The 17050-nt window shown below is 32.5% G+C and overlaps 1 protein-coding gene across 5 annotated transcripts in view; it reads left to right on the top strand.

The window, feature by feature from the left end:
• The window catches only part of LOC129219416 (long-chain-fatty-acid--CoA ligase 4-like), a 101838-nt gene that overhangs the window by 74226 nt on the left and 10562 nt on the right, over positions 1–17050 (top strand). For all 5 annotated transcript variants that reach the window (XM_054853809.1, XM_054853806.1, XM_054853807.1 and 2 more), the window contains exons 2-9: positions 8000–8088; positions 10275–10421; positions 11841–12044; positions 12660–12837; positions 12922–13028; positions 13204–13345; positions 15014–15091; positions 15313–15382. In XM_054853809.1, the coding sequence (XP_054709784.1) occupies positions 8000–8088; positions 10275–10421; positions 11841–12044; positions 12660–12837; positions 12922–13028; positions 13204–13345; positions 15014–15091; positions 15313–15382 (1015 nt within the window). The remainder of the gene's footprint in view (positions 1–7999; positions 8089–10274; positions 10422–11840; positions 12045–12659; positions 12838–12921; positions 13029–13203; positions 13346–15013; positions 15092–15312; positions 15383–17050) is intronic.

Below are 17050 nucleotides of genomic sequence, written 5' to 3'. Positions count from 1 at the left end.
GTTTTTTCATGCATATTTTACCTATGAACATTCAAAAAGTGTTTTCAAATTGGGGCTGAGTTTGATTTGAATATTTTTTTATAAGTTTTAGCCGAGTTAATCTTTACATTTAATTTAGCCCCATCTATTTGTGGGGGGGGGGGGGTTACTACGCGGTACGCGGTTTTACAATGTGGTGCCCCCCAGGGTAGGGTGCATCAAACCCCCCATGTGTTCAACATTTTGATTCGCTTCTTTTAAAAATTTCCTTAACTAAAAAAAACTTTCGTAGCTGCATTTTAGTTTTATTTCATGCCAGGTTAACTATGAAGTGTTCAAATTTCTAAACGCAATTTAGTCTATTTTCCTTGTATTTAGAGCGTACATTGGCTCTGAAATTGATTATATCAGCATAACCGTGCATAAAAGTTGTATATAAATAATTAGCTGACTACAATGTGTGCTCATATCGATGCTAGGTACTCAGTCTTAAATTAAGATGTACTAAATATGTGGTCGATATTAGTTTCGATTTCACTAAATAGTTGTAAAGCGGGGAAGATTTTAGAAAAATTTCAGATATGTTCCTCATTTCATTCGCCCTGAACTTTTTTGATATACGAAGAATTGAATACGTACAGAAGTGTCTCAAAGGGAAGTCATGGAAAATCACTGTGACTTCCCTAAAAATTTCCTTAATCGGCCAATTTTGTCTGACGATTCAGTGAATTTTGAAGACACAATTGAAAAATTGCGTTATTTAATGTCCGAAAGCAGTTTCATTAAATGAAGTTATGCGTGCTTACTCGCGTTTTATAATTCCGCAAAATTTCGAGTTCCATTCTGCAAATTGAGAATTTCCGCCTTCCCAAAATTTTAGTTTCGGGTGCCCCTGAATATGGGCTTGTGAATCTATACTGCTGAGAAGGGGTGAAACAATTTGACTTTCGCATCCAAAAGTTATGCAAGGTTTTCTCGCATTGGATTAAATAAATATTACAGAAATTATTTGAATTTTTTCCATTTTAATTTCATTTTGTGGAGTGCACAAGAAATGTAAAGCTGGAATGCTGGGGTTACATACATACCACCTCACCATTTACATTGCAAAGCATCCTACCAGTCAAGGGTTAACTTGCCAAAGGAAAATTTGTTTCGTAAAAGTCAATTTTTTATGAAATTGACTATGCTTAACTTATTGTTTTACTTTATACAAAACTATTGTTCAGTTTTAGATTTATTTAAGTTTGCATTTTATACAAAATTCAACTGGTTTATGTTGATAGTACCGCATCCTCTAGCTCACAGTTTTCAACTAAATATCTCTGACAAATATTATTTAAATTTCTTATTTCAATAATCCCAGTTCTAAATGACAGTATGACTGTTTAAGCCACAGACTAAGAATATCTCTTACACGAAAGAGGGTACTGCTAACTGAATGATAAATGCAAAGAGAAGAATTTTAAGTTTGGACCACTTTCTCTAAAAGGTTCACCTATTAAATGATCGACGATCTATCATTTGCTGACAATTTGGAGCTCAACATCAATCAATAGCTATCGATTATTAAGATGAGGGATGTAAATATTTATTTTCCTAGGCTATTTTGGTAGAAACCTCTATTGGAATAGCGCATTTCTTATACAGTACACTCCCGATTATCGGCGGTCGGATTATCCGCGGATCTTTTCACAATTTAATTTTTTTAACCTTCATTAAATATTTTTTAAACTTATGATTGTGTTACTGTTCGTTTTTAGCTTTAAATGCGTATATTTTTTTTACATTGAATGTTAGTAGATGCAATGTAGCAATGTTTTTAGCATAACTTAAATGTATGTTTGAGTTTTATTCATAGTTTATAGCTATTGCATACATAAGTATTGTTTTTTTACCCATTGTTCGGATTATCCGCGGTTTTCGCTTATCCGCGGATAATCGGGAGTTTACTGTATATTGAATCTTATTCCGGTATCTCTTCCCGGAAGTATCTCTTTCATTAGTGTTCATCTTGTTCCGGCTTATTCAGGTCAGATCTTTTGCCAATAGTACTTAATTGATAAAGTTCGACATTTTCTTACCTACTGTCGAATAAGAAATTTTACTTGGAATTGCCTATACCGAGTTTTTAACGTTTTAGAAGTGCATTTGAACATATTTTCGAGAACAATTGGTACAGCCTGTTTATTACATTTAAGTGTAGTAGGAAGATTGATAATGACCTTCCCATTACTAACGCACAATTTTCAGTTTTAAGCTAATCTTTTCAAAACATAATAAGAAAAATAACCAAGTACTAATGCAAAAGGCATTGATTGGTATGAATAATCTCTCCTAAAGGTACTGATTAACAGGAATATTTTTTATAGTGACCTGTCTATTGCTCAATATTTTCAGTTTTTATTCCAATGTTCTCAGAACATGCATGAATTATTAATTCAGAAGGTATTAATGCATACGAATAATTGATGTCTCCTCAAAAATCTATGCCTTTAATATGTTTGACTTGTATCACAACTGAGTTTTTCCGCAAAGTAGCATCGTAATACACTCAAAGCATACAGCATAATTTTCACATTCAATTTTATGCTTTAGTCATATAATTTTTACTAGTATTACTATTACATAATTTGAAGTTTAAAAGCAAAAGAGTATTTTATGTTTGTTCAGTGGCACTGGAAGTTGCTTCGACTTTGTATGGAAAATGAAATTCCAACAATCATGACAGATTCGTAAAAGTCAACAGTAAAAGTATACCTTATTACGGCAATGACTATCTGCCGTATCGGTTTCAACGTTACTGAGTTTGTTTTTGTTTTGAGGTGGTGAAGCCATTGAACACAATTAAAATATGATTAACATGTTCAATTTCAGACATTTTGACAGCTCAAAAAAATTGAACAAACTTCCTTAATGGCAACGAAAGCGCGAGAAAAATTTGCTCAAAAATTAATCGAAAAATCAATATCTTGATCACAATAAACTTTAGTGCGCAAAAAGAGCAACAGGAATAACTTTAGCATCCTTAGTATGGAAGCAATCCACAATGTAAAAGCACGTGGCAATCTGTGGTGTTCAAGATAGAATAATGGCTTTCAAAATAACTCTGAAGTTAAATATCAAGTATTTTTCGTATACAATGTTGCTCAGTATTCTCTCCGGAGTTACGAAGTACTAGTAAAAATAAGAAATGCAGCAAAACAAAAAAAAAAAAAAAAAAAAATGTAGAAACAATTCAAATTTTATATACATATCTAATTGGCACTCTGAGCATGAGTCCTAGGTTAGATGGCATACATCAATGTGATGTACTCTAACTCCTGCCTCACTCGACTTATTATGGTACTTCAACGTTACTGACCGTTCGTGTTATCCTTGTGTTTTCGGGTGGAGGTATTGAGAAGACAAAGCGTGTGATTTAATAGCAGAGCTGCGTGAATTTATAACGCGCTTGTCAATAACGATGATCTAAATATGTTGGGTCGAGTGTGGCAAAATTTGGACAATAACATTGATGTACGCCATGTGAGCAAGGATTCACACATCCGTAAAATCTATGCTATTAAAACTGTGCCTGCTGTCAATAACGTTGATCTAAATATGTTGGGTCGAGTATAGCAAAATTTGGACAATAACATTGATGTACGCCATGTGAGCAAGGATTCACACATCCGTAAAATCTATACTATTAAAACTGTGCCTGTTACCCAATCTCTTCTGGACTAGCAATGTCTACCAGGTTAATACTGGTACTTTTGGATACAGGATATTCAGAACAAGGCGTTCCGCCCCGTCTCACTCCAGTCCTGAGAATGTCCATCCAGGGATGTCTTGACATCCATTCGCCACCTGCTAACGCTAGTTGGCGAGCGAAGCCCCTAGTATGCAAATACTACTTGAACCGTGTATATATATATATATTTCGTCTTGGGTTTCTTTTTCTTTCTTATAATAACGTTTTGAAACCCCGGAAGGAGTTGCGAGCAAAAGTGCGATACTAAACTTGTAACTGCTTATAAATTTTTCTTTCGGAAAGCATTTAGCAAATTTAATATTTCAAAATCTTATATTGATGCTTAAGGTCAAATTGAAATAATTAACGCTTCTTGGTCTTTTATTTCAATCAACGTGCTTGATTGTTGGACTTTGAAATGGTTTGATTTCTGCTTCCTCGATAGAAAATATTTAATAATCAATGCATTTGAGTAAATCATTACGCGGTTTTAAAATCACAAAGGTGAGGAAATCTTTCGTTTATTGGGAGAAAGCTTCATTCGCTGAAAGGTTTTTGTATAAGCGAGACTGACGGAAAAGGTCATAATTTCATTAGGAATGATATTTTTGCCAAATGATTTTGTAACTTGTTTATCGGGCTTTTAGAATTTTCCAGATATTTCTTCCTGAACCGGTGCTTATCACTGCTTTGAATTTCACTCCTAATCATTCATCTTATTTTGTGTTTTGACTTAAATTGAATGAAACAAGCACTTAATGGTTTTATGGGCCTTGGAGACATATTAACAAAAAAAAAACATAAAGTCATTAAATAAAATCTGTAGTTTTATTTTATGTTTATGAAAACAGCGCTTCAAGCGATGTGTTTTGTAGTAGCAGATCCATTTTTCTGGCAATGCCAAAACACTTTGGACCTGAATACCTAGACTAATATAACGCTTTAACTCATTGAGGACTATAAGCTTTGCAATAAAGCATGGGAATTTAAGACACTTAGCAAAATATATGTATACTAGCTGCGTGCCCGGCGTTGCACGGGCTCCCTAAAAATGAGAGAAGTCCAGTTGATGTTTTTGTAGCACTCTGACATCAGTTTCTAACGCGTTAAGGAATAAATAAATGGGCGTAATGCAGGGTTTACAAAACACCAGTAAAACATTTTTGGCAAAAATCTCATTAATGCTAGTAATAGTTATGAAATATACAAGTTATGAGTTTCCAATTAGCACAAAAGATGAAAATATATGCGTTATCAACTAGAATCTGTGCTAACGTTAAACCGAATTACATCTGATAGACTATATCTGAAATATTTATGTACAATAACAATCGGCTTTTTACATAAAATGACACATTGCTTGGTTGATTCGTGAAACTAATGAATCAAGACATAAAAAATACCAGTATGCATTAATTTAATGCCAAGTCATCAGATTCCAAGTAAGCTTTAGTTAAAATCATTAAAAGCGAACTTTTTTGTTCAACTGTTTCATTTAAAAAATTCCAATCTTAATTTAACGTGTTCTTTTCACTGTGCAAAATGTATTTCAAGTAAAAACAGGGAGGAAAGAGTTACTATAATTCGAAAACTCGCATATGTGAAGGGAACAAGTCCAAGAAAATAAACATAATTAGTCGCACATCATAAATTTACTAAAATAAAAGACTGGTAATGATTAACTTGCACTACAATAAACATAACTAAAGAAATAACTTACATATGCTGAAAATAGTTAAAAATATAGGTTGTAGAAAATAAAAAAAGGGCAGACGATAAATAAGGTTATATCCGAATAGAGTAACCAATTACACTGTTGGTTGTTTTGATTACGTCAGTCCCGCTGAAACTGTTGTTAAAATATCATTTATTAACGCAAATGTAAAATGGCAACAAAGAAATAGAAATCATTGCTTAGAATAAGAGAAACGAAGCTAATTTTTTACAATAAACTTCTAATCGAAAAAAATACCTTAAAGAGTAGTTTTAGATTTATACATCAGAATAAAAGAAATATTAAACCAATTTTGAAAAAATTCTAGATGAAAGCGTTAAGATTTAGACAGCCAAAAAAATCTCTTAAAACAATTAGAATTTTATGGAAAAAAGGAAAAAAATAAAAATTCCTGAATAACGTAATGTTAATTAAAGTTTTAATATCTCCGCTAGTCAAAGTCGTACAATTACGAGATTGGTCCGATTGTTTTCTTTGGAAAATTTCGAATTGAACAGTATCTAGTTCTACTCTCGATTCGCAGCGATTCTCGAGAAGATCGATCTTAAGACGGACGCGAACAGATTTTAATAGTATGGATATATATATACTTTGTTATGATTATTTTAATAACATGATAAAATTAATTTATAAATCGTTTTACCTCATAATTTTTTTAACTTTGGGGACACATATCGCTCACTCCTTTCTGAAACGGCATAACTGAAAACTTAGCGATTTTGAGTTATGCCCTTTTTTGAACTGTCATGAATAAGTAGTATATCTCTGAAAGACCTACATTTCTATTACTTAATGTTCGCTGTTAGAGTAAAAGTTTCATATTTGCATTTTCAAGCATTTTCAAAATGTTCTTTTCAAGAATGTCTCATCTTGGGTTGATCCATTAGGCATGAAATAACTGTCGTTAAGTGAAAGATGGTATTATTCATTCCAAAAATATTACACGCAAAAAAGAGCATTTTTCCTTAATTTTTAATCAAGAACGCACTATTTGCATTTATGTCGATATTGTTTTTTATTGCAAAAGCAGTTGATTTTACATCATGGGCCTTCATAAATTGCAGATATGAGATTGGAGCTGAAAATTGATTGAAGAAACTATAACAAATTTTATGTATGAAACAGTAAAATTTTTAACAACAAAGCAATAAGAAACTGGACAACGGTTCAAGAGAGAAATTACACAAATACATGAAATACAAAATAATTCAGTCGCTTAATTCAGCATCGTCTCCGTAATACGCAAATATCGGTCGCAAATATTTTCTTGGTTCGAAGAACAATTGAGTAGATGTTCTTTGTCCATCTCTATATTTTCATTGCATAATTGTCGATACTGAAAAGAGAACGATTGGTAAAAATGACATATTTTGAAACTTCAAATATTTTGTTTGAAATTTAGGGCAAGAACATCATAAATAAAACGCAACTTTTTACACTTCATGAAACAGAAGAAACATCAACTTTTCTTAAACGACCAGATGCGTGAGAAAAAGCCCGATCAGTGGCTTGGAATCTAGTTTTGCTTCATAATACCATACTTTTAATTTTTAAAATTGCTCTGCTGAAAAATCAAAGTTTTTTTATATGTGACGTTGTTGAAAGGAGTGAGTGATTAGTCACGTGTTCGTTTTTTTGTTTTCGAAAAAATTAGCATAAAGGTCTAGAGTTACTTACATTTAGCTGCTTTAGTTGTGGGAGGGAGTGACTAGGGAGCAGGGGGGTGCGGAATCCATAAATTCGATGTGTCGACTATTTCATTGCATGTTAATTTTGAAGTTTCAAAATACTCGCATCAAATTGGCATACTTACAAGCATAAGTATTGCTAGAAATTCAGTTTGGCGACCAACAAACTGCTTTACTGAAGAAAATGCTGTATATTTGTGCCATCTGTGATAAATAAGGCCAGATAATAATCTGGCCTACCTATTTTCATTAGAATGGAGTTCACACGGGCATTTTAGAAAATGTAAAATACAAGATCGTCTGTGTCACACGGGCAAATGAATTAAACGTTTAATGGGTAAACCATAAATAGCGTAAGTATTTGTCTGCTTACAAAGAGTGCCATACCTTTACTAAAAAATATTAAACTGAAATATATTCTGATACATTGATCAGTAACAAAGACGTAAGTTATTTGTGATTGTCGGTATACTATGACGTCTAGAACTTTTTTCCATGAACAGAAAAAAATCGTTCCTGTAGCTCTCGAATGGCTTAATATTAAATTTTGCTCATTATTGGCCAATGTTAATTCAAAACGTATTTAATATGATTTAACTCTACCAGCTTATAATTTTCGTAAATTTGAAAACTGGGATATGTCTCCCATTTGAAAGAAGTAAGCAAAATTAAATTGTTTTTTTTTTTTTTTTTTGTTTTTTCGACTCACACCCTTTCCAATGTCAACGCCTCCGTTATTGAAAATGCGAGAATATTTTTGGAGATAATACATATGCAATTTAAAGTTTTTTCACTATAATATTCCATACATAGTTTTAAATACTTTTATGCAGCAACAAGTTTCATTTATTCTCTTTCTAGGTAAAAGAAAGCTGTGTTCCACGAAAAGTGAATCTTCGAACAGACAGCCATCCACAACAAAGGTTGTAAACGAGCGAACAGAAAACCAAGTAAGTTTTCAATTAATAAAAAAAAATCAAACAGAGCTAAGGGAAATGGTTTGTGCTTATAGGAGAAACTTGTCGGAAATTTGATTTGTAAAATTTTGTTACCCAAGTGATTTAAATTGCATTTAAATTTATCTCAATATTGTCTTCAAAGTTGACTCTTTTACCTTTCTACTTTATACTTTCTTTCTTAAAATGTGTTTAAGAAAGTCAAGTATTATTCGTCGATGTAATTTCCAATTTATATAGGATTAGCTGATCCGTGCGAAGCATTCGTGCTTGCTAGCGGTAATTCATAAATCCGCTTTTAATGGTAATTTTTCAAAAAAGCCGTAATATGAATTGTATATTTTCCTCCAATGGTGGTGAAAAATGAAATACCTCATTTTTATAGTTTTATGAAGTATTAAAAATACACCCGCAAAAAACCTAAAGTCCTCATGATGCTGCGATTTACGATGATAAAATAGAAGTTTTCTTTTCAGATTTTGATGTAAAAGTACGAGTAAAACTGTGGCTCAGAATCCTGCAATGAGCGAAGATAATATACTCTATCAAATTTAAATAAAGATTACTATGAGAAGTAATTCAAAAACGACGAAACCCATGGTAGGCTCGAACCCATCACGACCTTCACGTTTTCAGCACGACGCTCTAAACAACTGAACTACATGGTCTTTCGTATCAATACTTTTTCTAAAAAAAGCCGAAAATAAAGGTTTTTTAATCCTCTCCAATGTAAGTTTTCTGTTTATTTTTTTGCCGAAAATGCTAAAAAAAACTTTAATATGAGGTAGAAAGTTCGAATAATTGGGCAAGTAGTCACGTAGAAACGCCTTTGAAATATGTATGAAGCAGCGAGAAACAAAGGAATGCAAGTGCAAAAATGAAAGCTTTGTCGAGAAGTAGTAGAAATAATAGAACCTCTCTGCTTTTCGGCAAGAGATGGTACCCAGTAACTCAGAGTGCTGCTATGTACCATGATTTTTAAAAAAAAAATCAAAGAAAGCCTACGTAGGATCCGAACTTAGAACGGATTTTATAAGAAACTTAAACTCCACTTACACCCCTTTGCTTCTCTTCCTCAAGCGATATTGAATACTAAAATTCATAATGTTCACGGTTCATTTATGTCTGTTTCTTTCTTATAACCGAAGTTTTCATTCCAATTTTTTTAGAAGATTTAAGTTTTGATGTAAATTCTACCTTTGTAGGCTTTTTATATGAATTAATCGTATAATCTCTTTGTGTGATTTTTCTTTTGAAATGTCAGATTACATCAAGGTCTGATTACATGCGGGTTACACGTGACCACAGTTTATTGTTTTAGATCTTGAGCTTATAAACCGATTATGTATGTTACGATATCTACCTACATCAAACAGATGGGGAAATGAATGGGGTGTTTCCATCTATCCCCTATTCTCTGGTGTAAAAGGAAACATTTCATTCGCTAACAAACACATAAAATTAAATTTTTCATACCCAGGTTCTTTCAAAGAGTCTAGTCTTGGAAACAATGGACAATTTTCTCCCTCAATTCATCCAGAAGAATGAGAAGGATCTAAATATGAAACATAAAAATTCTGTTTCTTTTTTACCCCGACCGATCCTACATACACTCCGCCTTTCCCTGGACGCTATGCAGAAATCGGCTATCAGAACGAAAGGAATATTGTGCTCAAGAAATACCTAGTCTAATTCTGCAATTAGTGGTGCTTTTATCACCACCGCAGAAAAGTTAAGCCACCTGCTTGTTCAAATTTGACGTGACTAATACTACTGATGGAGAAAAAAAATAAATCTTCTGTCTTACCAAAACGTCATGCGGTTGATCAGAAACGCTTCACGTTTATAATCTGAAATTAACCCTTATGCATGGTTTAGCTGAACACTGGGGCTGGGGTTGCAATTTGTTCTTAAGTATATAATGTGTAGTTTATTTATTTATTTTTTTGCCAATTTGTTATGTCATTTCTTTCTTCCTGGGTAAACTATTCATATTATAAAGTTCTACTTTCATTATTGAAAACAGAAACCGAAAAACTGTAATAAAATTTTATTGATTCAGGAAATGAAAACAAACATTTGAATTTTTCTAAAAGTAAATTTTGGCTAAGATATTTTTAAATCTAGTTTTCTTCTATTGTTCCTGGGGTTTTAAGCATAAAACAAATTGCTCTTTTTAGGATTCGCCTCCAGTCATGGATCTGAAAACAAAGCTTAAATTATGGTTTGTAATGGGCGTCATGTTTTTCTATGACATTGTGACGTTCCCAGTGTACTTCCTACTTCTTCAACCATGGAAAAGGTGGAAAGCAGACAGAACCGTTTGGGTAAGATGAAATGAGCCTATTTTCCTTATTTATGAATAAATTGAAATTGAAGTTGAGGTTTGAGTTGATTGAATATCTTAAACGAAAAGTGTCACTGTAAAAGTCTGAACGGAAGTTAATGTTTGAGCTGGAAAATACCTTATGTAAAAGGAAGCTAAAAGAACTAACTCAATTTCTTCTTAATGAATAGAGAAGCAAGTGCACTAATAAACATTTGACTGCTAAACTGTACAAAGTTCTCAGTTTCATACAGAGTCTCACCGGAAGATACCAAAAGCATATTGTCTTTGTTCTCAACTTAACATTTTTGAATTTTTTAAAGTAGGGAGGGGACAGACTTGATAACGTATACACTAAACTTTACATTAAAAAGGTGGTCCTTAGGTGTATTGAAGATGAAATTAAGTTTTTACAAGTCTCATCCCGCATTTTTCTTTTTGTGTTAGTAACTGGTAAAAATGTATAAAAAAAAATTGAATAACCCGTGCCGCAAAGGGTGACAATTATGAAATAAAGTAGCCAAATACCTAAACTTTTATTACAGCGGGTATTCACTCTATTAAAATTTAAAACAAATGTTTTAATAAGACACAACTAAATTAAGGACAAGAACAGCTTTAACAGAAAATAAAATATAACATTGCTAGGGAGCTACCACCTGTGATAGCTGTACCAACCCCACGGAACGGCAAGCCGAACTAAATACTATATTACAAGCGGAACGTAACGTAAACTACACCCCCTACAGAAGTCATGTGCATACGTTTAGTTTAAATCTCCACATTTGATGTTTAGTATATTATGGTACATAAAATAGTTTTTTTTTTTCTTTTTAAATTTGAAGAAAAACAGTTTAAAAATTATGACCGGATTTATGGTTTTTGCGGCATCACTTATAACTGTGGGTATAACCCAATTTTTTCCTGATGTTAGTTTTAGACCAGTTGTAAAAAATGAAGGTAAAAAATGCAGATCATCTTACTCTTGATCTATAAAATGGGCACTTTATTACTTTGAAATGCATTAAGAAGAAAATGCGTGTGGTGCTCGAACTAAATAGTAGCAATGTTTTCTCTTTAATGTATATTTGACCACTGAAATGGATGTTGTGTCATATACAATTTAAAAAAAATCGATTTTTCACTTTTGTCAGACCTTATTCAAGAAAATATTGATATATAACATGAAATTTTTCTAATTAGATTAGTTTTAGTTCAAGCTTAGTCTATTCCTCTTACTTTAACCAGCCCGACATTTTCCAACGCACCAGTGTAATAGTGTACTTTTAGTCGTAAGCTTTAACTTCTGATAAAACTTTCTAACTTGCTTTTTTATATATAAATTTAATGAAAAATATAATTTTATTAGCAAATGATTTTTTTAAAGCTTATATATTCTAATGAAAAATTATTTTCAAAGGCAAAACACATTCGGGAAAATGACCCATACAGTCCTTGTGTTCGTCTTGTTCGTCACTGCATTAACCCTTTGGATGGAATTAATACTCTAGATGAGCTATTCAGAATGTCTGTGGTTCGATTTGGAACAAAGAAGTGTCTTGGAGTACGAGAATTGCAAGCTGAAGCCGATGAATACTACAGAAATGGAAAAGTATTTAAGAAGGTATTGATTTTAAATTGTACTATTTACAGCTTTTTAATAAACAAGCAAGATGAGTTCAATGGGTTGGAACGCAGATCAATATTTCAAGACTCGACTGTTTGTAAAAAGAATACTTTTGGTTACATATTTACATAATTTTTAAAATAATATTATCTGCCAACAACGGGAGAGAACTGCTTTCACACTCCCATTGAAGCATTCAAACCTTTCTCAACTCTTTTGACGTTGCCATTCTGCAGAAGTATTATATAAATAGCGCAGACGGTAATTAAATAATGCAGAGAAATGTAAAAAATTGCAAACAATAATAAACTAATAGAAAAAATACAGCGCAGCAGACTATTAATTTACAAATAGCAGTATCACTGGTTACGGATTGCTACCATCAAAATGTGGTTTTTGGCTTTGTTTGCAAAATTCTTTGATTCACAACTTGCCTATTTTTATCTTTTTATAATCTTGGGTATCTTACACACTCGGAGAATGTTTCAATGGTTTAACGTAACGTTATAATTATGTCATGAAATATAATAAGTGTTTCAATGTTAATGTTAAATTTTAAGTTAAATTTAATGACGAATCTTAGTAATGGCTTGTGTTTTTTCTCGTTCTTAGGTACGGTTAGGCGAATATAAATGGTATTCTTATGTGGATATTGAACAAAGAGTTGAAAATCTGAGCAAAGGCTTGTTGGAATTAGGACTTCAACCAAAGAAACAAATAGTGATATTTGCTGAAACTAGGATAGAGTGGATGCTGGTGTGCCAAGTTTGCTTCAGAATAAATGTGCCAGGTATGTAGGCAGTGTCGTTCGTAATTTAGCAACTTGTTGTATCATTAAAGTTCGAAATACAGTAATCAACTTCTACTATTTCAGTGGCTACTTTGTATGCAACCCTTGGTGAAGACGGAATTGTTCACGGAATCAACGAGACGGAAGTCACACACGTCTTCACTTCTCAAGAATTGCTGCCCAAACTAAAAGTAAACATTTTGCGTTTGTTTGTTGCATTGATTATAATTTCATTTTGTCTTGCTGTCACAATTAACAAACTGTTCTCTTAAGAGTTGTCTACCCAGTATAACATTTTTAGCTGTTACTTTGTGAAGTTTCAAGATCAATTTTTATATCTGTTTAACATTCCTGTTTTTTTCCCAGAAAATAATCGAAAAATGTCCAGCAGTAACTCATGTAGTTTATTTTGAGAATATAAGACCTGTTGACACAACTGGCTTTCCGGAGAGAATATCGATCATTTCGTTTTCACAATTGGAGAATATGGGAAATAACTGTGATCCAAGTAAGTTTATATTTCCTATTCTTCCTGACACTTGCATTACCGATACTTCTTATTTTTTATATTTAGTTTAATTCCTACCGATTTACGGTTTAATGTGGCTATGTTAGCTCAATTATATTCTGGTTACATTATAATTTTTCTTGCGTATTTGCTGAAAAATTCATTCGAGACTGTCGACGCATAAATATAAAGAGCCAAATGCGTCAATCTGGAGTTCGTAAAGTTTCTCCTTAACAAAGTTTTATTTTCTTGTTTTGTAAATAAATGAGACTGCAGGTTTTCCATCTTTTATTCATTTTTGTACTTTTTATAACTAATTTTGAAGTAACTAGGATATCGTTGTTTTATTTTATCAACAAGTGTTAGAACCAATTATTATTCACAAAGCATAGCTTTGCCACAGTACGTAGTTTAGACACAAATAGTTAAACTTGATCATTTTAAGTGGAAAACTGCGTCCGTATACGGGGAAAGTTTTCCATCCTGCTGAAAATGCAGAGACAAATTTTCCTACGGTACTTTAAACGGTAAATAAAGCTTACTTGTCGATATTTTTATTAACTAAAGGGGTATATAAAATAAGAGTAATAAAGGAAATAATTGGATTAAGAAGACAAATTCCACTTCATGATTTTACAGAGGAATATTTTTAACAAAAGTCGTCATTGTTTGAATCATGATGAACGCAAAGCGAAATTATGAAAAAGTAACATCCCCTTTGGTACAGTCTGTATACGCCTATTTCTTGCATTTCGTTCCCGAAACCCACTTTTCTTTTACCTTCATGCGAAAATTAAGTTAGAGGCAGTAAATGTTTTAATATCTTTTATATTTGAAAAGGAATGTCCGAACAGCATCCTGGCAGGGGTTGGTTTTTTATCAATCTCCCCTTCTATACAATTTCTCTTGCAGTTTACTTTTTTACATAGTTTTCCATTTTCGGCTCATTTTTAACGGGAGTTCTTTTTTCTTTAAATACCTTGCTTTCTTCCTTGGTAGTACTTTCGCAAGAGGTTTAACTTTTGATGTAGGACAAGTATGTTTGAATGCAGAAGAAACTACTTGGGCAGCAACAGGGAAGGTTTAATTTGGACTGAAAGAAGCCACTTATTTAGGAGTACTAGCTAGCTGGTTTGATGCTGTATGTTAATTTTGAACTAAGTCGCTTGTAGTACGAAGACCGGCTTCGTCGCCATATGGGGACTAGTTTTGTGAAAGTGCAGTTACGTGACTAACTGCTAAAAAAAACTAATTCATTACAGTGAATGACGTGCCAAATCAGTAAATGTAACGCTAATACAGTAAATTCAAATTTTAAGAAAGACATGAAATTTTACTCATGATTGGGGGGGGGGGGGACTTTTCCTGACTAATTTGACAACAGCTTTTAAATTAAAACTTTGTAGATGTGTGCGGAGTGTAGCTCTTCGGTAAGTTCTGTTAATTCCTTCAAGAAACTTTAAACTCAGGCGAGTTGAAGAACTTTTGCCTAATGGAAAATCGCTATATGTTCGTATAGTATGCTTTTCACAGCAGTTCATATCGAAACGGCGTATCTTGCTTCTGTTTCAAAGTTTGTTTCACCAATATTTTTCAATTTTAGAGATATATATATAATGCATAAAAAATACATATTTGTTTTCTAATAGTCTGCAATTTTCTTTGCAGTTTCGAAACCAGATCCACCAGAACCTAGTGATTTGGCTGTAATCATGTACACGAGTGGTTCGACAGGTATACCCAAAGGTAATGTTGGAGAAACATAAATATTTCATACCTTAGCTGTAGATAGGAATTAATATTAATAAAATTCTTTAAATTCTCCTACAAACTACTTTTTATAGGTTTTACTTTTGTATTCTTTTAACAATGTTTAACTTTGAAAGTGGGGTAAAAAGTAAACATTTTTTCATAAAAAAAAATACTAGAATTTTAACTTTATGTTAAAATTTGCATTTTCTTTTCAGGTGTTATGCTAACTCATAAAAATATGGTCACGACAGCTACTGGTTTGCTAGACTGCATCCCCAAACTTGCGTATGTATTTTTCTATAACGCTATATATTTCGAACTCAGAACATCGCTACTTATAAATAGCGCAGATCTTTAAAAGGATTAAATAAACCAGTTCTTGATTTGAATGTTTTTAAAGCAAAATGATTTTAGCACTTCCAATCTGTCACTAATTTTTTGTGATGTTTTCTTACTTTTAAGTCATAACCCTACTTTCCTTCCCCTTGCATCTTTCATTTTTGAAACTGACTTTTTTTTTTGAAAAATGCTTATATTTTCACCTTTAAACGAAATTTAGAAGCCCAATTTTTGTATTCTTTGGTCTTTGCTATTTAATTTCAGCGGAATTCTGTGTGCTTGTTTTGTTCATATACAAATGTACTTAATTCAGGATGGGTACAGCCATTCTTGCAGGTTTCCTATCTCTTTGAATTCCTATTTTGTTTAAAAATTGGTTTTATACTGCAGAAATTTGTAACTTTTGTGAAAAATTTACTTACAAAATCGGGAAATATTGGCTGCTGGAAATTTTCGTACTTGAAATTAACATAAGGAGAGAAGCAAAGCATTTAAGAGAATTTTAGAGTTAATCAATGTTGAAAATATCCACTAATGTCCACTCAGGTACCTAAATAAAATAATAGTTTAAAAAACTAAAAAAAGCACGTTTTTGTAGCAAAATGAACTAAAAAGTTAAATATTTGGATGACAAGTATATAAAGTAATTGACCAAACACTTAATAGGCAGCCCCCCCCCCCACGTTTTTTTTCTATTACAGTAAAATTAAGTGTTTGGTCAGTTGCTTCATATACTTGTCATCCAAAGATTATATTTTACTTTTAGTTCATTTTGCTACAAAAACAGGTTTTTAGTTTTTTTAAACTATTATTTCAAATAAGATTTAGATACTAAATATTGCTAACACTTATAACTCTTAAATGAAATCTTTGTGCGTGTGTTCAGTTTTTATAATGGAATATATCGTAGTATTCTATTGTATTATTTGCATCAGACATTTTGAACGCTTTCTGGTAAATTCATGTGCAAACATTGCTACACTCAGCAGCTCTGATTTATACGTTGTAAGTACTTCTAATAAGCCACTGGCTATTTGTCCAAACGAAAGTTGAACCCACAAACATACAAGTTAATAAAAGCGTGTTAATTAGAATAAACTAATAACTTATCGTTAATAAATTAATTTGATTATAGAATATTGCATTGTCATTGGGTCTGAGGTTGCATTCCAAATTTTAAAAGAATCCGATCACAAGAAGTGGGCGAAAATTGAATTGCAAGATTATAAACTTAAATTCGGTGTAGATGGGATTAGAACGCACGCCCAATGATTCCCGGAAGTGGATGTCAGCGAAGACCCGCGCCTTAGACCGCTCGGCTACGAACGCTTATAAAGTGGTGGAATGTACTAACAGCTATAAGCCACTAGCTCTTAGTCCAAAGGAGAGTTACTCACAAACATACAAGTGAAGCTAATAAAAGCGTGTTAAAAACCAAATTGAATGCTCCTAAGGTTGTAAGCAACAGAAGTGAATTATTTCTGAGGAATGTATCGTAATTTTTGAACAAACACCGAATTTCAGTTTTTAAATTAAGATCATAATATTGTGCAATGGGCCGAATTCATATCAGTACTCTTCTGTCAACTATTTCTAAGTGTTTAAATGCTTGAG

The sequence above is a fragment of the Uloborus diversus genome, chromosome 3, assembly GCF_026930045.1.
Source record: "Uloborus diversus isolate 005 chromosome 3, Udiv.v.3.1, whole genome shotgun sequence".
Lineage (NCBI taxonomy): Eukaryota > Metazoa > Arthropoda > Arachnida > Araneae > Uloboridae > Uloborus > Uloborus diversus.
The sequence above is the reverse complement of the archived record's forward strand: the minus strand, read 5'-3'. Positions and strand labels throughout refer to the sequence as shown.